Here is a 26,632-nt window from a genome sequence, read left to right on the forward strand (position 1 = left end):
GCTCACATACCTGTGCAGGTTATATCAGGGTTGCTGCTGGGTTAAAAATAATTATTCAAAGAATGAGAAAATAAAGGAAGGAAACAAGTCAAGGGAACAAAAATGGAACTGCAAGGTTGTCATCAGGTCATTCTGGACAACCCCATTTCTCACAATTATTTTATCCTCAAGCAGAGTTAAGCGATTTAACTATAATTCTGTATCAGTGTCAAAGCTGATCTAAGAAATTAGAGAATCTGGCCCCTCAAATCCAGGAACCAAATCTATATATACTCACTTGCGTGGAGCCTTCCTTACTGTAACTGCCTTTATATTCTGTTGCACTGGACTCACCTAAATAAACCAGATTTATATGTAACATTTCCCTACCTTTTCTCTCTTTCAAACAAAAAAAAAAATCACTTGGGAAAGAAGAAATGTAGAGATAAATTAGTCAAGTTTTCACATTCCTTAATCTCCAAAGCCACTCTTAGAGAACTGAAGACTGACTTGAACCATAGCTTCTTAAGTTTAGCCTAAATCTTGCAGGTAAAAAGAAACTGTAATCCCAACGTCTCTATAAAGATCTTAACTTAGATCCCTTTGCCACTGCTAAATATTTAAGTGCTAAGACAAAACGCACACCTCATTTCTCTTCCTACCAACATTAGGAAAGGTTACACACTGTAGAAAGAAACATGGTTAGTAGAAAGCAAATATCACACACTATTAGTCACTGTAGGTGACTACAAGTTGCAGAGACCCAGATGTAAAGGACGATCCTTTTATATTTTTAAAATATTCATTTAATTATAGTTAATAACGTCTTAATTTCAAAACAGTAAAAAATAGGAGAAAGGAAATTACTGTTTATTATGGGCCAATTACATGTCAAGCATGGTACTAAATGTTTTAAGACACTATAACCTAATTGTCCTGAACATCATTTCACTGGCAGTGTTCCATCAATATTAATATTCATCTGTGCTGTTATAAGTGAAGTTATACTTGATTTATCTAAGATACAAAAACAAAATCACATAAAAATTAACAGCCAAATATTTGGCTAAAGCCAGCATGTTGGTCCATAGGGGGGAAAAACTGTGGTAAGTGATTCCTATCTGGTCCCCTCTATTCAATCATTATAATCATCCACATGTGCTCTGGTGTTGAACTATTTTGCATAAACACCACTTCCTTTCTCTAAAGATCCAAAGTGTTGCTACTAGGCTGCTGCCCAGAATTAAGCACACACTGTTTTGATCAACTTTGGCTCCTTTTTATTCAGGAAGCAACACTAATTCTTTTTATACATTTTTTTTTACATTCCAGAAGTAAGCGAAAATAGCAGTTTTAAATATGTTACAAAGTTGGCTTGAGAGAGGGACCAGCCAACTGACTTTTTCATCAAAGCACCAATGTATCTTCAGTCTTTTACAAGCTCTACCATAGCTGTGGTTGCTTTGGATGTGCTGCACATCCAAACCGTGTGAAAGCTATAATGGAGAGTTGCTGTGAGTCTCTCTGCAAGGCACCAAGAACAAACAGTTTAAGCTTCCTTTCTTCCGATTGAATCAAAGTTTTTAAAACTTTTCAACTGCTCTCTCAAGAAGTGCTCTCTAAGCATGAAGACTAGAATTTGTTAAAACCCATATATCACAAGATACAATAATTCACTTCCAATATTCTGGAAATCATATGGTAGAAGTTATAAATAAAAGAACACTAAAATTACTTAAGAAACTTTTACATCTTTTAGTTGGTAAGGACATTTTTACATGTACTTCACAATTTACTGTTAAACATTCTATAACTGGCTTCACACAAAGATGAAAATAGATAATACAAAATGATCTAACATTTTTTTAAAGTCTGGAATTAAGACTGGAGTTTTTAACTGCAGTCAATATCAACTTTACATATTGTTGCAGATTGCTGTGCTATGCCCTTGAAAATGAGAATTTCTTCCTCAAAGTGAAATTCCGTTTGGATATGTGTTTTTGCTTATACAAACTACTAAAATCTGAGGGACATAGCACTATCAAAGACACAGACAGTAACTGCACCATATCATCTGCTGGATAAGCTAATACAAGTGGACAGATCCATCAGCTTCCAATATCTAATGAAGCACTATATGAAATGAACAAGGTGAGACATCTTAAGAATGCAATCAGAACATGTAGCATTTAATTTATAAATCTGCCTCATAGACATTTACAAAATAAATTAGTAAGATCTCAATTTGCTTGAGGCATAACAAGCTCATAATGCCCCACTTGGCCCTCCTGTTTGAGCTGATCTAGTAGGTCTTCCTTCCGTCTTTTTCTACCTACCACCAGGTACCTGTCATGGCCCACCCCATGAGACTTACTCTTAAGACCATACTTTTGGGCAATCTGATGTATTTGCTTTCGTTCGTCATTAGTCAGCTCTCTAGAGAAAGTCAAATCTGTGTGGCTCTCAGAGCGGGCATAGTTCCTGATGATCTGTTCAATATCTCTTTTGGCAATTTTATTTACCCTCTCTACATCCAGACCAAGCCCTTCCCGCTTATGCTGCTCTTTGACTGAGATAGGCTCCCGTATTCCCTCGCCAGATTTCCCCAAACCACCACCAGTCCAACCCATCTTTCTCAGCAGCTGATTTCCTATGTTATCTTCTCTGATTTGTTGTTTGTAAGCCTCCTCTGCTGAGCGGCCCTGAATTTCATTTCTTGAAATCACATCTTCAATAGTTCCTTTCTTCAAGTTGTTAATGACAGTTGGCTGGGTCTTTTTGAGGGTTTTCACAGCTTCCCCAGCAGCTTCGTATTTGACAGTTTTCTTCACCCCAACTGCTTCTGCAATTACTTCACTCTCTAGAATCACCTTGCATTTCCAGCGGAGGCCTGTCATCCTTTCATAGACATACTCAACTGTCATTCGGTTAAACTGAGCTGTATCATTCAGTGTGCACACAGGATTTGAAGAATTCTCGTAAACTACAAGATCTTTTATGTCTTTCTTCTTTCCAGATCCTCTGGGTGAAGAGCCTGTATGGCACTGTGAACTTTTGACAGATGGATAAGTGGGCTGTGTTTTTTGAAGAATTTTCAAAGCCTCATCAGCAGCTGCATGTTTACTTGTTTTCTTGGTTCCATAACCTTCAGCTAAGCAGTGATCTTGCAAAAACACTTGACAACGCCACGTGCGATTTGGCATCATCTCATATTTGTATTCAACTGACATTTTGTTGAATGAGGCAGAATTGTTAAGGATACCAATTGCATCATTTGCATTTTCTGTTATGACAAAATTGGTCCAGTGTTTGGCAGAAGCATTAAAAATTGGCTGCCCGGAAGCATCTTTACTCAGCACCACTAGGTCTTCTGGTGGTTTCAGAGCTGGAGGAAATTCATATGGAGGCATGCCAATCTGACATACCACGAGGTCCTCTCCAAATGTATGCTTGAATTTCCGCTGGATAACTCTAACTTCAATACGTTTCTGCAAGAGTTTTACAGCTAGCTCAGTAGCTCGATCCCTGGACCCATTCTTGCTGCCAGCATAACCTGTAGTTAAGTAAATATTTTGGCATCTAACTTCACAAGCATAACCATCTGTTAAAAGTTTTTTATTTTTGGGAATGTCAGCAGGAGGGATTTCTTTTAAAGGAGCGTATATATACTCAGGATTTGTCTTACATGCCTGAATACACCGAGTTAGCATATATGTATAATTAATTTTATCAGATCCAGAAGTCATCTCTGGATTAGAAAGGTTCTTCCAGATAGTCGCTGTTAATTTTTCAATAAAATACTGCTTCTCAGCTACCACTGACTCAGGAAATGTCTGTGATGGTGAAGGCTCGGAAGCTGACTGAGAGTTTGTCTGCTGTGATGTGCTGCTTGGGGTGGGGCTCCCACTGTCAAAATACATGTTGGCTGTAACAGGCTGGTCTTTTGTGAAAATAAATCCTGATGAATCACAATACTGAGAATTCCCGTCTTGTATACTGAAAGAGTCTTGAGTATAATCTTGGTAGATGTCTCTTTGCATGCCGGCAAAATGAGTTTGTTCATTTATCTCTTTTGTTTGAGGACCATAAGAATCTTCCTGTCTTTCATCTTTTGAACTACTAGCTACAAAATGTACAGGCTCAAAACGAGGTCTCGCATGGAATTTGGAACCGGCTTGCTTTTTAGGAGGATTTTGACCTATAGAATGAGTGAAATTTACAATTCATTAAAATGGGAATATTTCAAAAGAACCAAGCAGGAATATAGTACCAACCATATTACTTGCAAGCTGCATTGTTGGTACAAGACATATCCTGTTACGTTGCATGAAGGGATTCAAATATCAATGTAAGATTCCAGCATAAGGAGGGATGTTCCCTGTCCTTCCATGTATAAAGGGAAGACTCTTGACAGAAAACATACCATTGAATCAAGTATTCTGGTCACCACCATGCATGACAGGTAGATGCTTTTACATCAAATGAGCTAAAACACAGGAAAGTGTACTCTTCACCTAGACTGTAAAGTAAATAGACTGGAAGGTTGTTCCATTCCAATACAATCTCATACCACCTGCGCTGAAAAGCTCACTTAAGGATTTCAAATGGAACAAATGGCTCTAATGCAACAGAGATGATGACCAGAGGTAGTTACAAAACCTTTATTTTTCCTATCAGAGGTGAGTGACTCTGTGATGGTGCTTTGTACAGTTGTGACTAAAAATCAAAGAAAAAGAATTATCAAGATTCTAAAGGTTTTTGACTTCAAAACCTTAGTTCTGACCCACTCTGCACAAAAGGGAATTTGTCGTATTTTATTTCTAAAACTAACAACAGCTGGAAACTAATGATTCATGGGGGATACCAAATTTAAAGCTATGGAAGAACTCTGTATTGAGGCTACACCAGACACTAGAGCTTCTTCCCTGTAATACTGCTCAGTAGAAAGCTGGTCTGTCCTGGACTCATCCAAGAGGATTTAGTTACTTAGATGCTCAAATGGTCACAGTATAAGGTTCTGTTTTGAGGGAGGGTCCATGACATAAACTTCAAAAAATTGCATAACAACATCACTTCAGTATTCTTAGTTTTCAGTTCTATTTAGCATCCTTTGAAAAACTGTACATAGCTAAAAACTCAACTCTTTTGCCTGCGTGTAAGAACCAGTGTTACCAATCCTGTTAGAAGTCATGTATCATATTCATATCATTAAAAAACATCCCACCTTTCAGAAACAAGTATACTCACCATCACATGTTGAAAGGTGTCGTTTTTGACCTTTGGAAGGTTTAGACAGCATCAGATCATATGAAGGCATCTCCCCAATATCAATACCTTCAGCCATGTGGAGAATTTTTTCCATCAAGCGTGGGCTGTACCTATTTAAGTTAATATAATCTACAGTTAAAATTAGGAAAGGATGTAGTTTTTTTTAAAAAGCTTCTAAATGAGCTAGTCTTATAATTGCTCCCTTGGGACTTTATCAATAGGGTATCCTGGATATAAAAGCAAAGAATGGGTCCTAAAATACTTACCCATCAAATGAGTAATTATGCTACTAATTAGGAATCAAGACCTTCCAGCAGAGGATATAAAAATATAAAATCAAGAAATTTTGAAATTTTAGCAAAGATCTTTAATTTGAATCAAAAATATCAGTATAAATTCATGATTTATTTTTCCCTTTCATATATGCATACTGTATGTACATGATTATATTTATAGATGTACTAAGAGTATTAAGAGCTGCTGTTGTTAACACCCTGATTGTGGTCTCTATTATTTCTCATGTAAAGGAATCAGTCCTTAAAAAAATGGTTGATTACAAGTCTGGGGCAGGAAGTGTCTAAGATGAACCTGGGATATCCTGCACATAGAAACAAGGAAACTGTCAAAGACCACGAGGGCTACATCAAATGGACTCAGGAGTAAAAAAAGGAATGGACTCAGGAGTCAGTATGAAAAGATTCCCACTGGCAAAGTGAGCCAACTTGAGTATCCATAAGAACAATAAATAACTAATAAAATTAGTTAGGCATAAAATATGTTGAAAATCCCATTAGTTCATAATGTTACTTACAAACTCATTGGTTACCTTTGGAGGATGGAGGGAATCAAGTCACTATTCTGCAAACAGGTATATATGAAAGGAAGAAGGCAAGCATTTATCCTGCATTTTCCTGAAAATTATATGTCAGAGAAATCAAAGAGTTGATGAGGAAAATCTTTTACAGAAGCATTTCAGTTAATAAATGAAGGAATGGGTTGGGCGTGGTAGCCCACGCCTGTAATACTAGCACTCTGGGAGGCTAAGGAGGGCGGATCACTTGAGCTTAGGAGTTCAAGACCAGCATGAGCAAGAGCGAGACCTCTACTCTACTAAAAATAGCTGGCTGTCATAGTTGGTGCCTATAATCTCAGCTATTCAGGAGGCTGAAGCAGGAAGATCGTTTGAATCTGAGAGTTTGAAGTTGCTGTGAGCTACAATGACACTAGCGTACTTTACCCAGGGCTAGAGAGAGAGACTCTGTCTCAAAATAAAACAAATGAATGAATGATAGACCATGACCATTTTGCAACCCATAATAAGATTTAAAATGATCATCATTGGCTCCTAAACCTATCAGGTGAAAAGTTGGGAGGAGAACCCAAAACTAGACCCACACAAATATTCTCAATTGATTGTTGACAAAGGTGCCAAAGCAATTCAATGGAGGAAGGATAGTCCACAAGGGCATGGGAACAAATGGGTATTTATAAGCAACCAAACCCCCACAACCTAAGTTTCACATCTTATACAAAAACTAACTCAAAATACATCACGGACTTAAATGTAAAACAATAGAATTTTTATAAAAAACGTAAGAGAAGGCTGAGTGCAGTGGCTTATACCTGTAATTCTTGCACTCTGAGAGGCCAAGGCGGGTGGAATGATTGCTTGAGCACAGGAGTTTGAGACCAGCCTGAGGAAGAGTGAGACCCCTATCTCCACTAGAAAATTAGGAAAACTGAGGTAAAAGAATCACTTGAGCCCAAGAGTTCATGTTTGCTGTGAGCTATGATGCCATAGCACTCAACCCCTGGGCATAGCGTAAGACTCTGTCGCAAACAAACAAACAAAACCCACAGGAGAAAACCTGTGGGATCTAGGGCTAGGCAAAGAGATCTTAGACTTGACACCAAAAGCATGATCCATAAAAGGAAAGGGCAACAAACTGAACCTCACCAAAATGAAAAACTTTTGCTCTTGAAAGACCCATGAAGTGGATGAAAAGACGACCTCCAAGTTAGGAGAACATATTTACAAATCACTATCCCTACTGGCCAAAGTGAGCCAAGCTGAGTAGCCTTTGCAACAAAGGACCAGGTATCTAGTATAAAGACCTCAGAATTCAACAGTTAAAAAAATCAAATTAAAAATAAACAAGACATGAACAGAACATTTCATTAAAGAAGACAGACTGCAAGTAAGTACATGAAAAGATGTTCAACATCATTAGCCACCAGGGAAATGCAATTTAAAACTACAATGAGATATCACTGTACACCTACCAGAACGGTCAAAATTTAAAATCGTGAAAATGCAAATGCTGGCAAAAATGAGGAGAAACTAGATCACTCAGATATTGCTGGCAGGCATGTAAAAAGGTATAGTGCCAGGGGTGTCCAACATGCAGGCCTGTGGGCCACATGCTGCTTTTATGAGGATTTTTTTGCTCATCTGTGGTGTTGGATATCATGAAAAGTATGCACAGAACTTTGTTTCTGTGCATACTTTTTTGTGTATTGTGTTTGTGTATTTACTTTGTGGCCCAAAACAATTCTTCCTCCAACATGCAGCAGAAAAGAAAAAAAGTTGGACACCCCTGGTAGTCACTCTGGAAAAACAGTTTGACAGTTTCTTTTAAAATTGAACATCAATTGCCACTTGATCCAGCAACTGTGCTCTTTGGCATTTATTCCACAGAAATGAAAACTTATGTTCACACAAAAACTTATACAGGAATGTTCACAACATGTTATTTGTAACAACTCAAACTGCAATCAGCCCAGATGTTCTTCAACAGGTGAATAGTTGAGTTCTGGTACATATACACCATGGAACACTGCTCAGTAAAAATAAGGAGCAAAGTACTGATATGTGCAAAATTGTGTATGAGGGGCAGCGCCTGTGGCTCAGTGAGTAGGGCCATGTACCAAGGGTGGCGGCGCCTGTGGCTCAGTGAGGCGGCCCCACGTACCAAGGGTGGCGGGTTCAGACCCGGCCCCAGCCAAACTGCAACAAGAAAATAGCCGGGTGTTGTGGCGGGCGCCTGTGGTCCCAGCTACTTGGGAGGCTGAGGCAGGAGAATCGCCTAGGCCCAAGAGCTGGAGGTTGTTGCTGTGAGCTGTGAGGCCATTGCACTCTACTGAGGGCGACAGGATGAGACTATCTCTAAAAAAAAAAAAAAAAAAATTGTGTATGAGTAGGAGAAAGGTGAATGTGGTTATAAAAGGACAGCGCAAAGGGTCTTAGTGGTATCGGAAATGTCCAACAGCACTGACTATTGTGGTAGGTACGCAAAGCTAACTATGTGATAAACTGTATAGAACTACAGACACACTGATAAAATGAGGTGGGAAATCTGAGTAAGATCAGTGGATTATAACAATGTCATTGTCGTGCTGGGCACGGTGGCTCACGCCTGTAATCCTAGCACTCTGGGAGGCCAAGGCGGGTGGATAGCTTGAGCTTACGACTTCGAGACCAACCTGAGCAAAAAGCGAGACTCCCTGTCTCTGCTAAAAATAGAAAAACTGAGACAAGAGGATGATCGCTTGAGCCCAAGAGTTACAGGCTATGTGAGCTATGATGCCATAGCACCAAAACCAAAAACAATGTCATTGTCCTAGTTGTGATATTATAAAATAATTTTGCAAAATGTTTATTACCATTGGGGAACACAGGTAAAGAATACTGGGTATCTCTCTGTACTGTTTCTTACAACTGCCTGTGAATCTACAATTATATCAATAAAAATCTGAATTTAAAAAGTTGATGGGGGACTTTATCCTTAATACCACTAAAAGTGGGATAATCAGAAATATACCTCCCTGATATGATACTACAGGACATACACAGACCTGGCTATAAAGTATTATTGCCCTCCAAATAATTGAACCCAAACCTATTCATGTCCCTAACTTCCAGAAACATGTTAAACACCACCACAAGAATATAATCAGCCAAATTCAGAATGAGGGAACACTATGTGACAACCCAGTTTCTTTATCTAATAAATACTATAGTATGGAAATAAAAGGACAGGGGGAAGGACAATAGGTTAAAGGGGATAGATCAAAGAAATATATTGTATGGATCTTGTTTGGATCATGAATCAAACCAACTGCAGAAAGACACTGAGACAAATGGATGAAACTGAACATGGAATAGGCATCAGATTTGAAGAAGTTAGTTGAGTACAAATAATGGTATGTGAATATTTTTAAAAATCCTTATTTGAGGGCAGCGCCTGTGGCTCAGTGGGTAGGGCGCTGGCCCCCATATACCGAGGGTGGCGGGCTCAAACCCAGCCCCCACCGAACTACAACAACAACAACAAAAAATAGCCAGGCGTTGTGGCAGGTATCTGTAGTCCCAGTTACTTGGGAGGCTGAGGCAAGAGAATTGCCTAAGCCCAGGAGTTGGAGGTTATGAGCAGTGTGACGCCACAGCACTCTACTGAAGGCAATAAAGTGAGACTCTGTCCACGGCACTCTACTGAGGGCAATAAAGTGAGACTCTGTCTCTTAAAAAAAAAAACAAAAAAACCTTATTTGAAGCTGGGCACAGTAGCTCATGCCTGTAATCCCAGCACTCTGGTAGACCAAGGAGGACAGATCACCTGAGCTCACGAGTTCCAAGACCAGCCCGAGCTAGAGCGAGACCCCGTCTCTTAAAAATAGCCCAGTGTTGTGGCAGGAGCCTGTAGTCCCAGATACTCGGGAGGTGGAGGCAAGAGACTCACTTGAGTCCAAGAGTCTGAGGTTGCTGTGAGCTATGATGCCATAGCACTCTACCAGGGGCCACAAAGTGAAACTTTGTCTCAAAAAATATATATTTATTTGATACAGATACATACCAAACTACTTACAGATGACATGATGGCAAGATTTTCAGACACATACTCAACTATTTACAGATTACATGACGGCAATATTTCTTTAATATATTCCAGAGTATTCCCCACACAGACGGCTGATTATTGCTGAGTGATGGGTACACTGGGGTTCATTAACCTCTACTTTTGTGTGCTTGAAATTTTCCATAATAAAAAGCTTTAAAATATATAACTTAAAATATGGCTCCTTATTAAGTAGATTGGCTACTTGACAGAATAGCATTTATCTACAGAAAAATTAAAACATAGGCTCAAATGATGTTTTTCTGCTTTTGTTCTTGTTTTGTTTTTTTATCATGAGTACCTGCTTACACTTCCTACCTTCAGAGCCTTTACCTGCTTATGACCAAAAAAGAGACTCCTGTAGCATTTGGGAAGAAAGTTCTGAAAATGAGTAACTATCACATCTTTACCTGAATGAAAGTTTCTGAACTTGAAGGAAGCTACCTCAGGTGCAACCTGCATTTCCCACTGATAATTGCTGCTGCCACCAAAACTGGTACCACAGCCAAGCCACTCATCTTGAATTCCAGTCAAAATTCTCCAGGCCTTCAATTAAAGCCTGATTCCCAAGTATGGTGCACAACTACAAATGACATGTATGTTTTACGGTGTTCATGAATGAGGCCTTGGGGCTCACTCCATTCACATTCTCTCCTAGCTCAGGTTTCTTCCAGCATTAGTAATTATTATGCCTACTTCACCATTCCCCATTCATTACATCTGCCACAAAATTCAACATCACTCATACTTTATAAAAATAAACCTTTGCGTAGGCTGCCACCTCAGTCAGATTCTCTGTCCTTTATTAGGAAGTCATAATATTGAAGAAGCCCAACCAGCTTGAACAATAATGAAAAAGACCATGTAGTAGCTAACACTTGACTATTCAAACAATGCAAATATTAATCTAAAGTTTTTAATGAGATCACTAGGATTTCATTCCTATTTCTGAAATTATCCAGAGAGTAGTATCCAAAGATAAAGAAAATGGTTCCACAAATTTGAAATAAGCCAAGGCAGTAAAGCATTTATTACTGCTTTATAGTGTATTTTTTATATTGTACTTGAAAACTAATACCTTTAACACCAGAAATTTTAGGAAAGCCAAGAAAAGCACCTACAATTCCAACCACTGATAACTTTATTAATATGTTGAGGTTTACTTCTTCTTTTTTTTTTTTTTCCTTCAGTTTTTGGCCAGGGCTGTATTTGAACCCGCCACCTCCAGCATATGGGGCCGGCACCCTACTCCTTTGAGCCACAGGTGCCGCCCAAGGTTTACTTCTTATTCCTTTTTCTATGCTTTCTGTATGTCCTGCTCCCCAAATCAGCACAAGATTATCTATGTTGATTTGCAATTTAGTGGGGGTTTTAGGTTCTTAATTACTATACCATAAGCTTTTTCTCCACATCATTAATGCACAAGTTTTAATGCCTATACAGTATTTTATTATGGATAAGATGTAAGATATCATCAAGGAAAGTCTAACATAGTAATTTTATAATGCATGCATATATTAAAGTCCGTTATGGTACTCATTTGGTTGTAAATGCTTAAAAAATAAAACCAAAGAACCCCAACAGGTCTTATGGTTTTCAAAGGTAGCTCATAGTATACCAGCAACAAGGATGCTAGTCACCATGTCAAGCATATAAAAAGATGATTTCTAACAGCAAATCTGTCTTCATGAATCATATATTCTTGGACACAAGACAGGTGCATGTACGTGCATACCTATGAGAAGAACATAAACTATTATATACAATAGCACCTGAAGTTTAATAAACACTCAGTAATAAATACTTATGAAAATTTTAAAAATATTTTAAATACTCTACTATACCCGAATTAAAAAGTTGAGATACAAAAATTAAGCAAAGATCGGGATTTCCATGTATAAAATTGCTTAGTCAAAACAATTCCTAAGACTCCTTATGAATAACATAGAACCACATGAGTGATAAATCTTTTAAAAGGTCCTACTCTAATTTCATTACCTGGTGACTTATGCACTCTCCCTACTGCATGCAAAGTTAGTTTCTCAGCATTATTCCAGCCAGCATCTACCTTGTAAACCCCAGTCTTATATGAGGAAGAGAGAAATAATCAAGGGAGCAAAGCCTGTTTTATTTTAAGATATATTTTCTCTATTAATTAATGTCTCATCAAAGATGAATAGGCCAGGATTCTGCTTCTAATCTTATTGATCAAGAATTGGTAAAGTGAATGTTCCAGTTAACCATTCTGCCTTATTAAATACAGACAAACACACACATAGATATATATTTAAAATCCACAACTTTCAAGTGAAAATTTTTAGGCATTCATATGAGCAGTGAGTTCTGTAGCTGCAGTTGATCAGAAAACTGACCTAATTTTTCATTAGCCACAAGACTTATCTCAGAAACTGCTTGCAGAAAACATTCTTGATAAGCTGGTTATGTTTATGAAACAGATAAATGAAAAAACGAAGAGAAATAATTCCAGCTATTTGGGCTTCCTGATTGCCTGGACAATGAAGGAGAAAAATGAGTGAAAAGCAGGCTGGAAAACATTATTTTATCCTATAAAACAGCAGTTCTCAGGGTGCTAATCCCTGGATTAGCAATATCAGCATCACCTGGGAACTTGTAAATGTAAATTCTGGGGCCCGACTTCTGACCTACTGAATCAGAAACCCCAAAAGTGGAACCCAGCAATCTTCATTTTAACAAGCCTAACAGGAGATTTTGCTGTGTACTTAAGTTTAAGAACCACAGTTAGAGTCAAGAAGATATTCAAACTTGTTCTAGGGAAATCACCACCATCAGCAAAAGAAATGAACATGTCCTGCTTCCCTGTACATTTGAACTCCAGGATTGATCTTACGATCAAGGAATTTTAAAAGATTAACTTTGACTTTGGAGTTTATTTCCACCCCAAGTAAAATGGAACCCAGAAAGTCCTGCTGGAGGAAAAAAGTGCAAAGAGTTTCCTTTTTGCTACTGTTTACAACCCAAGCATCAAATCAGCAATTTCAAGTACTGGAATACAAGTTTCACCTACCTGAAGACAGGAGCTAACATAAAGCCTGCCTAAAGAGGAAGACTTCACTTGGTCCCTAGCTCCCAAGATTCTTTATTGGCCCTTCCTTTTCGCCTATGTCGAAGTTATCAGATATAATGCAAACATCAATGTTCAGTTAAGCTATTTGATGTTATGGCAATTCTTTTATTGACTGAATTGACTTTGCTAAAATGCAACGTAATGGCTCTAGTATACACAATATACACAGATGTATTTGTCTGCACACACACAGAACATGCTGGGAAGCTTGAGCTTTTAACACCAACTACCATTAGCCTGGTTTGTGTTTTTAGTGTTCTGGTTATGTACAAGGCTGCAGTTCTTGGAATGAAATCCTGAGATATGATGATATGGCTTATGTCAGTTACTTGCTTTCATTCCTGGGGTCTATCCTCCGCAAATATGGTAGCTGTGTCTCAGTGGAAAGAGCATCATACTGGATATTAAAAGACCTGGGTCCTACTCCCAACTGTGAGGCCTTGGGCAAGTCATTTAAGTTCTTTGCCTCCACTGATTTAGCTGTGCAGCTATTATGCAGCAGGTAATCTTCTAGGTACTGAGGATAAAAGCTTGAATAAAGAAGCAAAAGCCCATTCCCCAAGGGAGTTGGGGGATAAGGGTAAGAAGGGAAATAACAGAATCTCAGACCCAGAAATGATAAAAGAATCTCAGACTCGCATAGAGTCTGAGACTGGGAGGGTAAGATTTATTAACACAAAGAATAGTTATTCTCCTCCTTCATTTAAGATTTTTTTTTTTTTTTTTTTTTAGGATTCAGATTCCTCAAGGAATATCTGTGATATTAAGGAGCCTTATGATTATAAGATAAAGGTAGCTTTTCAACTCAAGAATAACAAATATTGTTAGGCAAAGGTCATTTATTTAGATTTATCTGACTTAATTAATAACTAAGGCTCCCCCGTTGTAACCAGTTCTTCCTACGAAATAATCATTATCTCTTGAGGTAGAAATTAACTTAGAACAGATAGAATAATATAAATTTCTTTGATGAGACCAAAGTAAAGTATATCACACCGGATGTCATGTTCAACAATTAAGGGTAGGAGTGAACAATCCTATTTTTCTGCTTCTGTAACAGTCATTCCTGGAACTGAATTGGCCAGATTTGATCTGATTATTTTTGAAAATTTCTCATCCTTTCTAATAAAATATTGACTGCGAGGCAGGAATGTCAAAAAAAACTCTTCTGTAGTGATTAGTCTAGGTATAAGGCTGAATTGGGGGTTCTGAACACAGAGGTCCAAGTAGCCGGTTCAAAAAAAAAAAAAAATGCGTTGGCACCATACTGCAGTCTCCATTGAATGCAAAGAGCTTTCAAAGAGGCCTGTTCAGAACGTCACCAGGTTCTAGGAAAGGGGGAAACACACACACATACACACACACCCCTAAAATCTCACCCAGAGACCAAATGTTAATCCATCTTATCCCATGTAAGATAAATAGAGGGCAATTCATTTTTATAATGGAAATATCCATTTCTTTGTTTGAGTCCAGACACATTATGCGCAAATCTACAAGCAGGACTGCCACTGCAGCTCAAAGAGCTGGTACGTATGGCTTCCCCAAAAGAAGACAGTAAGACCCAGCTAGGGGACTGCAAGTGGCTGGGATGGGGGTGGGGTGTTTTATTTGATGGGGATGTAAGAGTGTGGTAAAGAGGAGACTACTATTAGAATCTCGGGGTCCCCTCCTCTCCTCCTGCAGCCCGAACCGTGGAATATTCTCTGCGGATACCGCATCCTCGGAAGGCCCTACATAGGTCTGAGATCATGCTATTCATCATTTCCCACGCCCTCCAATATCACCATCAAACACGGGGACCACCTCTCAATAATCCTCCTCCAAGAATTGCTTAATCTCCATCCCTGGTCCTGGAGGGGCCGCTGCTGTGATCTCGGCACCCTCCTAGTTGTTCTGTCATCCCTAGTTACTATGGTTGGCCACTCTGCCCCTCAGGCCAATAGCGGACCCTCCGGTACCCTCCAGCACCTCCAAATCTGCAGCCTCAAACCCACCCTCCCTATCCCGCCCGCGTCCCTATCCTGGCCACAATCACTGATCCTTTCACCTCCGTCTCTAACCTGACCCCTAACTCGATCTGCCACCGTCCCTAACCCGACCCCTACTGGCTCCTCACCTGCAGCCGAGGAAGACGTGGTTGGTCCAGGCGGCGGAGAGCGCGAGGAGCTGGTCCAGGGCAGCCCCGGGGTAGCTGTGCAGGTGCCGGCAGATGAAGCTGCGCCGCAGAGCCCACTGCCAGTCACTTTCGTGGCTATAGCGCCACTGCTCCAGCACTGGCTCGGGCGGGGGCGGCGGGAGGGGCGGCAGCGGCGGCGGCGGGAGGGGGGGCAGCGGCGGCTGCGACAGGAAGTCGCCCCCCAACAGCAGACGTCCTCCAGCCATCTTCTCCGCCCCCAAGTAGGGACCCCAGGGGATGAAACCAACTACTGACCGCTAGCTAGCCGGCTAGCCAGCGGGAACGGGGGTCGGTGGAGGGGGCGGTGAGGGGTGCGCCGAGGCGCGAAGACCAACTCTCTTGGGGGACCCGTGTGTGCGTTAGGTGACCGTTAAGAGGGGCGCGGGGGCTAATGTCCCCCCTCCAAAACTCCAACTCGAGGGAAAACAGGAGCGTTCCTGCTGCACTTCCACGAGAGCCAGACAGGCACAACCAGGCCCCGTGCTCCGCACCTCCACGTAGCTGCAGACCCGCGCAGCGCGTGGGGAGGGGGATAAAAGCCACCAGCACGCTCCGCTCCCCCTACTCTGGGATCTAGCCTACCTACCCGCGTGCCGCCTTGAGGTTGTGAGACCAGTGCGCATGCGCCGCTGCTGTTCCCTAACTTGTAATCCCGTCACAGAATCTCGCGCGACATACTTTTTTTCCTCTTGTGACGACTGTGGATCTTTGACGCACTACGGTGACAAGCCGAGGGCGGGGACTCCATAAATGGGATTTAGGAAGGTTCTCTGAGGTTCGAGAACATGGTTTTGTTAAATCTGTGGACTGTGCTTTCAGATGATTGTTGGTAGTTATAGGCTCTTCTGATGCTTTTCCCTGGATCTCTGAACGGTGCGACAGTTAAGACCACGCATGCCCTTTGGAGTGGATTTAGGTTTGGTAAAAAAAAAAAAAAGTCTTTCAGAGATGCCTCTTCCTCAGAGGGTGGCGTGAAAAGCTCTGTGAGCCGTGCACCATTAGCTTTGTAGTTTACTGCAAAAACGTAGTAAAAATGAAACACTTGCAAAGAAAATCATGTACAGTGTTAATTCTCAAGTCAACCACTTTAAAGTCCTACTGCAAGCCAATTGCTAACACAGACATTCTATCTCATACTTCCGATCACGACAGTAAATAATTTTGTATTTCATGTATCAATTTAAAATGTGCAAGGCGGGCGCGGTGGCTCACGCCTGTAATCCCAGCACTCGGGAGACCGAGGCGGGTGGATTGCCTGAGCTCAAGAGTTCTGAGACCAGCCTGAGCAAGAGCGAGACCCCGTCTCTAAAAAACTAGCAGGCGTTGTGTCAGGCGCTTGTGGTCTCAGCTACTCCGGAGGCTGAGGCAAGAGAATCGCTTGAGCCCAAAAGTTTGAGGTTGCTGTGAGCTATGACTCCACGACATTCAAAAATAAATAAATAAATAGAGTGCCGGCGCAGTGGTTCACGCCTGTAATCCCAGCACTCTGGGAGACCGAGGCGGGTGGCTTGCCTGAGCTCAGTAGTTCTGAGACCAGCCTGAGCAAGAGCGAGATCCTGTCTCTAAAAATAGCCAGGCGTTGTGTCGGGCGCTTGTAGTCCCAGCTACTCGGGAGGCTGAGGCAAGAGAATTGCTTGAGCCCAAAAGTTTGAGGTTGCTGTGAGCTATGACGCCAAAGAACTCTACCGAGGGCAACAACCCCCCCCCACACACACAAAAAAAAAAAAAAACTGTGCAAAATATTACAAAATACAAAAGGGGCCCAAAGAAGAGAGTTAAAGGCTGCACAGTGGCAAACAGCTGAATCACTTTGTTTCTGCTCCAGTCACTTCCTATCTGCCAACCTGTGCTACTCCTGTTCCCCTTCTCCTTTAGTTAATGAATGAGTGTCGGTCAGCAGGAATTTGCGCTGCACCTACTTGTGTTCAATATATTAGGAATACTACTGGAATTAATTACAATCTAGGTGGCAAGAAATAACCCTGCAAAAACTACATGTTCCACCAAAAGCGAGACTACTGGATGAGGTGAGTTTGATTCATTACCTTTTTTAACTCTTTACTGTCATATTCCTGACTATATGGCATATCTTACTAGTAGACGTGCATAGGACTGAGAAGAGCAGAGGATAACAGGATTTTTCAGTTTCATTATTGTTTATTTCTATGTCTCTCTGTGGTAGGCATTCATGTTTACTGAAGTACTGACAGTCTCTGAACTATTAAATCAAAAAATGCAATACTAGGAAGGAAGCTTAGAGAAATTCACAAATTCAAGTCATATGAATGAGGAAAATAAGGCTAGCGAGGTGAAATGACTTGCTGAAGGCTATAGAGAAAGAGTTTTTGGTAATGATGAAATCAGAATTTAGGTCACCTGACTGCTCAGCTAGAGTTCCCCTATTATTTGCCATTGTATTGCCCTGTTTTATTTATTTTTTTCACAGCATATATCACCTTGAACTTATTAATATTATTATTGTTGTTGTTGTTGTTGAGACAGAGTCTCAAGCTGTCACCCTGGGTAGGTGCCGTGGCATCATAGCTCATAGCAACCTCCAACTCCAGCTCAAGCGATTCTCTTGCCTCAGTTTTTTCTATTTTTAGTAGAGACGGGGTCTCACTTTTGCTCAGGCTCGTCTCCAACTCCGGAGATCAAGCAATCCCCCTGCCTCAGCCTCCCAGAGTGCTAAGATTACAGGCGTGAGCCACCGGCTCTGCCACCTTGAACTTATTTTTAACGGTTTGATTCACCTCTCCACAAATGTCAGCTCCATGAGAACCGAGGACTCCCATCTTGCTGTTGGCACCTACACTTGGCTCCTGTAGGCTCTCCGCGGATGGATATTTGTTGAATTGAATGAATGAAGGCTCTTCCCATTGTCCCAAACTAGTGAAATTCATTCTCTTGCAGCCTGCATTTTAAGCTGATTTGTGTTGTTATAACTGAATCAATTTCAGCCTGCTATGGCTTCAATGTGTCTGCTCTTAAGATTCAAGTTTTGAAATTTAGTGGCCAATCTGATTGTATTAAGAGGTGGGGACTTTAAGAGGTGATTAGGCCATGAGTGTTCCCCTCTCCTGAATGGGATTAAGGTCCTTATAAAAGAGGGTTCATGCAGTATTTGGTTAATCACTTGCCCTTTGCCTTCTGCCATGTGGGGACATAGCATGCCTCCCTTCTGGAGGATACACCAACATGACACCATCTTGGAAGCAGATGTCTTTACCAGACAATTGAACCTACTGGTGCCTTGATCTTGGACTTGCCTCAGACCCCAGAGAAATAAATTTCTGTTCTTTATAAGTTACCCAATCTCAAATATTTTGTTAAAGCAGCACAAATGGACTAAGACACAGGCTAGGCTGCCAACTTTTATCAAAATCAACACTGTAATTAATGTACATCTTTCCTGGAAAACAATCTGAGAAAAAGAAAAATTACTTTCTGTCAGCTTGGACTAAAATTTTCCTATCACACAGAAATAAATAATTGCAGTCTGATTTTTTTTTTTTTTTTTTTTTTTTAGACAGAGTCTCACTTATCACCCTGGGTAGAGTGCTGTGGTGTCATAGCTCACAGCAACCTCAAACTCTTGGGTTCAAGGGATTCTCTTGCCTCAGCCTCCCAAGTAGTTGGGACTACAGATGCCCACCGATGCCCTGCTATTTTTGGAGGTGCAGTCTGATTTTTGAACTTAGATTACAAAATGAAAGGCAATGAAACTGATGATGTAAGAGGCCATCTGCCCTGGAACAACCATAACCGGATCCTATTTGTAATCCCCACTATGGAATAAACAGTTTCATCTATAGAAAACAATGCAAAACAAAAATTTCCATGATTTTCCATGATCTCCTCTTTCTGGCATACTTCTATTTTTTTTATTTCAGGTTAATGTGAGGGTATAAACAACCAAATCACAGTATTTGAATTTGTTAGGTAGAGTCCCTCTTGTAGCTATGTCCTGCACCCAAAGATGTGCCATATACCCCTACACTGTGCTCATTCAGTAGGAGCGCCCCAAGCCCCCTCTCCCAGCTTGACTTGAAATGAGTTTTTCTCCTATGTGGCCATGAATTAGATTGTCTACTGACTTCATATTAGTATTGAGTTCATTGGATATTTGCTTTTCCATTCTTGTGATACTTTACTAGGAAGAATGTGTTTCAACTCCATCCAGGTTAATACAAAAGATGTGAAGTCACCATCTTGGTTAATACAAGAGATGTGAAATCACCATCTTTTTATAGCTGAATAGTATTCCATGGTATGCATACACCAAGTTTGTTAATCTATTCCTGAATTGATGGGCATTTAGGTTGTTTCCACATCTTGGCAATTGTAAATTGAGCTGCAATAAACAATCTAGTACATATGTCCTTATGTCTCTTACCCAGTGATAAGAGTTGTTTGCTCTCTTTGTTGACTAATTTGAATTCTCTATAGATCCTAGTTATCATGCCTGTGTCAGATTCGTAATATGCTAGTATCTTTTCTCATTCTGAATGTTGTCTGTTTACTTTGATTGTTGTGTCCTTAGTTGTGCAGAAACTTTTCAGTTTAAGTCCCACTTGTTAATTTTTGTTGTTGCAATTGCCACAGACGTCTTCTTCATAAAATCTTTCCCCAGGCTAACATCTTCAAGAGTTTTCTCTACACTTTTGTCTAGGATTGTAATTGTTTCCTGCCTTAGATTTAAATCTTTTATCCATCTTGAATCAATTTTTTTAAGTGGTGAATGGTGCAAGTCAAGTTTCAGTCTTTTACATGTGGCTATCCAGTTATCCCAGCACCATTTATTGAAGAGGGATTCTTTTCCCTCCTGGTATCCTTCTGATTAAAAAATGCTTCAGCTAGCTGTGTGCTGTGGCTCATGTCTGTAATGCTAGCCCTCTGGGAGGCTGCAGCTGGAGGATTGCTTGAGCTCAGGAATTCGAGACCAGTCTGAACAAAACAAGACCCCATCTTTACTAAAAATACAAAAATTAGTTGAGTGTGGTAGTGGGCATCTATAGTCCCAGATGCTTCTCGGGAGTCTGAGGCCAGAGGGTTATTTGAACCCAGAAGTTTGAGGTTGCTGTGAGCTAGGCTGACACCACGGCACTCTAGCCTGGGCAACAGAGTGAGACTGTCTCAAAAAAAAAATAATAATAATGCTTCAGGCCATTCCCTTCTCACATGCTTCAGATGGTTTCTTAGTGAGCAGGACTTAAAACCCCTAAGTAGAAATATATTGTCTGAATGAAGTTTGTACAGAGATGTAGGAAGAGAGGTGTCGGTGTGGATGATAAAAGCAGCCATTGTGCTCCTAAAACAATCCAGAAACCTCCTGTAATCATCCTTCTTCCTCCCCTCCATCATCTTTTTCTGCTGTAACACAGGCTCCTACCATTGTCTTTATCCTAGCCACATGCACCCCATTAGACTTCCCTGAAGCTTCCTTTCCTGTCCTTTCCTATGGGGGGGGTCACTAAGTAACAAAAGGAGGGAAACTCGGAGCCTAACTGAACACCACTCCCCTAACTATCCCATAGTGCCTGGCTTTTTTTTTTTTTTTTTTTTTTGAGGCAGAATTCACTCTGTCACCCTTGGTAGAGTGCTTTGGTGTCATAGCTCACAGCAACCTCAAACTCTTGAGCTCAAGCGATCTTCTGTCTCTCTCTCTCTTTTTTTTTAAGACAGTCTGAAGCTGTCACCCTGAGCAGAGTGCTGTGGCATCATAGCTTACAGCAACCTCCAACTCTTGGGCTCAAGCGATCCTCTTGCCTCCGTTTTTCTATTTTTAGTAGAGACGGGGTCTTGCTTTTTACTCAGGCTGATTTTCAACTTGTGAAGTCAAGCAATCCACCTGCCTCTGCCTCCCAGAGTGCTAGGATTACAGGCATGAGCCACCGCACCTGGCTCAAGTGATCTTCTTCTTCTTCTTTTTTTTTTGAGACAGAGCCTCAAGTTATCGCCCTGGGTAGAGTGCTGTGGTGTCACAGTTCACAGCAACTTCTAACTCCTGGACTTAAGGGATTCTCTTGCCTCAGGCTCCTGAGTAGCTGGGACTACAGGTGCCCACCGCAACACCTGGCTATTTTTTGGTTGTAGTTGTCGATGTTTGGCAGGCCTGGGCCGGATTCGAACCTGCCAGCTCTGGTGTATATGGTTGAGCTACAGGCGCCACCTCAAGTGATCTTCTTATCTCACTCCTGAGTAGCTGGGACTACAGGCACCCATCACAATGCCCAGCTAGTTGTTTGTTTGTTTTTTCCTATTTTTGGTAACGAAGTGGCTAGCTCTTGGTCAGGCTAGTCTCAAACTCCTGAGCTCAAGCAATCCACCCACCATGGCCTCCCAGAGTGCTAGGATTACAGGTGTGAACCACTATGCCCCACAAGTTCTTTAGCAGAGTATTCTGCATCACAATGTGCTCTTGAGGAAGCGGTTCTCAACTTGTGGGTCGCGACCCACAGGAACTGTATTAAAGGGCCGTGGCATTAGGAAGTTTGAGAACCACTGTCTTGAGGAATGTTTACTAACACATTAAAAACAACCACCAGGTGGCTCAGCCCTGTAATCCTAGCACTCTGGGAGGCTGAGGCGGGTGGACTGCTTGAGGTCAGAAGTTCAAGACCAGTCTAAGCAAAAATCAAGACCCTGTCTCTAACTAAAAATGGAAAAATTAGTTGGGCTTTGTGTTGGACACCTGTAGTCCCAGCTACTCAGGAGGCTGAGGCAGGAAGGATCGCTTGAGCCCAAAAGTTTGAGGTTGCTGTGAGCTATGACGCCACAGCACTCTACCCAAGGCAAACAGAGAGAAACTCTATCTCAAAAAAAAAAAGAAAGAAAGAAAAGAAAGGAGGGAAGGAAGGGAAAGAAAGGAAGGAAAGGAAGGAAGGAAAAGGGAGAAAGAAAGAAGGAAGGAAGGAAGGAAAAAATAGAGATCAGGATAGGAGTTTGGGATCAAGAAAGGCTTCAAGGAGAGGTGGGACCTGAGCTTTGCAGGTAGGATTTTATTATTTATTATTATTATTTTTTCTTTTTGTAGAGAGAGTCTCACTGTACCGCCCTCGGGTAGAGTGCCGTGGCGTCACACGGCTCACAGCAACCTCTAACTCTTGGGCTTACGCGATTCTCTTGCCTCAGCCTCCCGAGCAGCTGGGACTACAGGCACCTGCCACAACGCCCGACTATTTTTTTGTTGCAGTTTGGCCGGGGCTGGGTTTGAACCCGCCACCCTCGGCATATGGGGCCGGCGCCCTACTCACTGAGCCACAGGCGCCGCCCTATTATTATTATTATTAGGAGACAAAGTCTCACTATGTTGCCCTTGGTAGAGTGCTATGGTGTCACAGCTCACAGCAACTTCAAACTCTTGGGCTTAAGCGATTCTCTTGCCTTAGCCTCCCAAGTAGCTGGGACTACAGGTGCCCACCACAAAGCCCGGCTATTTTTTGTTGCAGTTGTTACTGTTGTTTAGCTGGTCCGGGCTGGGTTCGAACCCTCCAGCCTCAGTGTATGTGGCGGACACCATAACCACTGTGCTAGGGATGCCAAGCTAGGTAGGATTTTAATTAGTAGATAATATTTCAGACAGAGTCAACAGTTTGTGTAACTCAGAGAGAAGCTTGTGTAGAGACTGAGTGGACTAGAATGGAGAATGGATATTAGGAAGTATTAGAGAATATGGCTGAGTAGATATTATGGGGTCAGTCCATAAGTTTCTGAAGAGCAGCATCTAACTAGATCTTATGGAAATATTAAGCCCAAAACCAAGATAAGGAGTTTATCCCTAGTCCTATAAGTAATGGTGACAATATTTCTAGAGGTATTTAGCCCAGGGCAATGACTTTCTAAAGCCCAAGACAAACAAAGAGGTAGTTATGTGTATAAGTTGTGGATTGACACCAATGGAAGGTGCCAAAATCACTAGGAGGCACTACTGTCCTAATGCATAACTGTTTCAAGGGGTGCCCACATTTTAGAAGAATGACCTTGTAAGCAAAGGAATGAATCTTCCTAATTGGGGACATTCCAAACAGGAGAAGACGCTTCTTAACCTCATTGGTTACAATTGGAGTCCTGGTTGTTCGGCCTTTTGAGGGTATTAGAGACCCAGTTCTCTTCCTAGAAGCAGGTGGCATTCTCAGCTGCTCGCCAACTCCCTAACCCAGACCCAGACTGATCACCACAGTAGGTCTACACCCTCTCAAGAATGCCCTAGCAAAACTATACACGTAATTTTAGTAAATGCAATCCCACTTTCCTTACTACCTTTTATTAAAACTCCAGCTATTTGTCTTCATTTCTGATTTCTCTGGAGAGGTGAGTTGCTTCTAACACCTTTAGGCTTGATGACACATAAATAAACACAGAAATGTGGCTGCTCTGAAAGGCTGAAGTAGAGATTGGACGGGCCTTCCAGTGGTTTTCAAATGCATGGAGGTTGCAAAAGAATCTCTCCTGGCTTTTAAAATCTTGTCCATCACAGCGCTTGAGGCTGAAGGTTGTGGCATCTGCAGGTTGGAAGTTTGAGTTTGGAGCTCCAACCGGGATGGCCAAGGTTGTTTGCAATGACCATCTGGGGAAGGTCCACGTTAAATGCTACATGGATGACACCATTGGGGACCTTAAGAAGGTAACTGCAGCCCAAACTGTCACCCGTTGTAACAACATTGTCCTTATGAAGTGGTACAGTGGTACATGATTTTTAAGGACCACATGTCTCTAGGGGACTATGAAATCCATGATGGGATGAACTTGGAGCTTTATTACCAATAGAGCAGACTTACTTCCCCCGCTCTACCATTCTTTCCTCCCACACTGATATGGAGGCTTGTTTTTAAAAACTCACATTAGAAAGGAGTCACCAGGAGGGACTATGCCCAAGTTCTACTGTGACTACTGGGATACATATCTCACCCGTGACTCTCCATCTGTGAGAAAGACACACTGCAGTGGGAGGAAGCACAAGGAGAATGTGAGGGAACTACCAGGAATGGATGGAAGAGCAGGCCCAGAGCCCGACTGACAAAACAACAGCTGCATTTCAACAAGGGAAAATACCTCCTACTCCATTCTCTGCTCCTCCTCCTGCAGGGGCGATGATTCCACCTCCCCCCAATCTTCTGGGTCCTCCTCATCCTGGAACGATGCCAACACCCCATGTGGGGAGCCCTCCCATGATGCCGATGATGGGTCCTCCTCCTCCTGGGATGATGCCAGGGGGACCTGCTCCTGGAATGAGGCCACCCAGGGGAGGTCACATGCCAATGATGCCTGGGCCCCCAGTGATGAGACCTCCTGCTGGTCCCATGTTGGTGCCCACTGGTCCTGGAATGACTTGACCAGACAGATAAGGGTAGAGGGGAGTTTTCTTTTCTTTTTTTTTTTTGTAGAGACAGAGTTTCACTTTATTGCCCTCGGTAGAGTGCCGTGGCGTCACACAGCTCACAGCAACCTCCAACTCCTGGGCTTAGGCGATTCTCCTGTCTCAGTCTCCTGCGTAGCTGGGACTACAGGCACCCGCCACAACGCCCAGCTATTTTTTTGTTGCAGTTTGGCCGGGGCTGGGTTTGAACCCGCCACCGTTGGTATATGGGGCCGGTGCCCTGCTCACTGAGGCACAGGTGCCGCCCGAGGGGAGTTTTCTTTATGTCAGTTGCATATTACTTGTTCTGTTTCACCAGGAGATCTTGGTGCTGTGACTCCAGGTGTTTTCTTAATAGCATGGTAAGGAAGACTTGCTCCTCCTTCCTATCAAAGGGAGAATAGTTTTGAAGGGAAGAAGTAAACTCAAAAAAGGGGAGGTTTTCATTTGTATTGTGAAATGTGAAAATAAAACTCTTTAAGTATTTTAGTTAAAAAATAAAATAAAATACAATCAAAACTCACTTTAATGAGGAAGTCACCGGAAGTGAGGCTGTGCAAGTAGTGAAACCTGCTGAGTGGGAGCCTGCTGGGTGCTGTAGGCTGGCAGGCTGATGGGGTGGCAGATGAGGAGGAAGATCCTGCTTTTGAGGAAGGAAATGAAGAAATTGGAGAAGGTGTAGAAGGTGGACAGGGTAAAAAACAGAGACCTTTTTTCTGCAGAATTGAGATGTATGATGTATGGCTTTGGAGATAAAAAAGAATCCTTATGCTAAGTCAGTAGATCTTCTTGAAGAATATCTCCTCTTGAAGAACATCCACTGTGAGAGAGTTCATTACTGAAATGACTCACAAGGCCTTGTCTATTGGCAGACAAGGTCGAGTACAAATTGAAGATATCATCTTCTTGATTCAAAGGGACCCCGGGAAGTTTGCTAGGGTTAAGGACTTGTTTACTATGAATGAAGAATTGAAATGGGCTAGAAAAGCATTTGATGAAGCCAACTATGGATCCTGACATCTTTTCTAGTTTCTGAAACTCCATTATGTTCTAGGGAAACCATATGTAAGAATTGTTATATTTTCTATGGTAAGGTCCTGATATCTACCTATGTAAATGAAAGGTAGAGAAACCAAGTTTTCTGCCTTTATTTTTATGGCTTTGATTTTTATAGTGATATTGGATTAATTCCCTGCCTCGATATGACCATACTTGAATTACTTATTGAGTTTTAATGACCACACATAAGTTAAAGCTCCTTTCAAACCATGCAGACTGTTAGCCAGGGATGAAATATTAATATTGTTCTTGTGTTAGGCATATTTGTGCCATTGTGAGCCATGCTGTAGCTGTTTAATATATGAAATCTAAATGGCATCTTTGAAAGCTGAAATATGTGCTTTATGTATTCTTTTTTATTTTTTGCAGTTTTTGGCCAGGGCTGGGTTTGAACCTGCCACCTCCGGCATATGGGGCCAGAGCCCTACTCCTTTGAGCCACAGGCACCGTCCTGCTTTATGTATTCTGAAGTTTTTATATGAAAGTAGTCTGAGAGATTATTGTAGTGAACATTTTTCATGTTTCATTTAAAGGGATGATATAGGAAAAGGCCTTTTTTTTTTTTGGTATAGATGTTTATCTGTTTTAAAAGCTGATTTCTTTCAATATTCTTTTCTTCCGATAATAAGAATGATTTTATTTCCTTGGAGAAAAGTTTCATGTGAATCTTCCACGTTGGAAAGCTTTTCTGATTTAAGACTTTTGGGGGATTATAATATACTATTTGTTAAGTTTTGGGAGAAGCTTCTAAAAAAAGTTTTCAGTAGCAAGAATGGCATTGCCTAAAA

General features: G+C 41.5%; 1 protein-coding gene and 2 pseudogenes across 1 annotated transcript; 2 read left to right on the plus strand and 1 right to left on the minus strand.

The window, feature by feature from the left end:
* Nucleotides 1-1,242: 1,242 nt before the first annotated feature.
* NKRF (NFKB repressing factor) lies at nucleotides 1,243-16,038 on the minus strand. Its single transcript, XM_053580754.1, has 3 exons — nucleotides 15,368-16,038; nucleotides 5,227-5,357; nucleotides 1,243-4,177 (listed from the first exon to the last, which is right to left on the minus strand). The coding sequence occupies exons 1-3, from the start codon at nucleotides 15,631-15,633 to the stop codon at nucleotides 2,220-2,222; spliced, it is 2,355 nt and encodes a 784-aa protein (XP_053436729.1). The 5' UTR covers nucleotides 15,634-16,038; the 3' UTR covers nucleotides 1,243-2,219.
* A 7,931-nt stretch (nucleotides 16,039-23,969) lies between these two features.
* On the plus strand, nucleotides 23,970-24,196 carry LOC128578476 (ubiquitin-like protein 5; annotated as a pseudogene).
* A 100-nt stretch (nucleotides 24,197-24,296) lies between these two features.
* LOC128577638 (U1 small nuclear ribonucleoprotein C-like) lies at nucleotides 24,297-24,774 on the plus strand (annotated as a pseudogene).
* Nucleotides 24,775-26,632: the final 1,858 nt, after the last annotated feature.

The sequence above is a fragment of the Nycticebus coucang genome, chromosome X, assembly GCF_027406575.1.
Source record: "Nycticebus coucang isolate mNycCou1 chromosome X, mNycCou1.pri, whole genome shotgun sequence".
NCBI classification, from domain to species: Eukaryota; Metazoa; Chordata; class Mammalia; order Primates; family Lorisidae; genus Nycticebus; species Nycticebus coucang.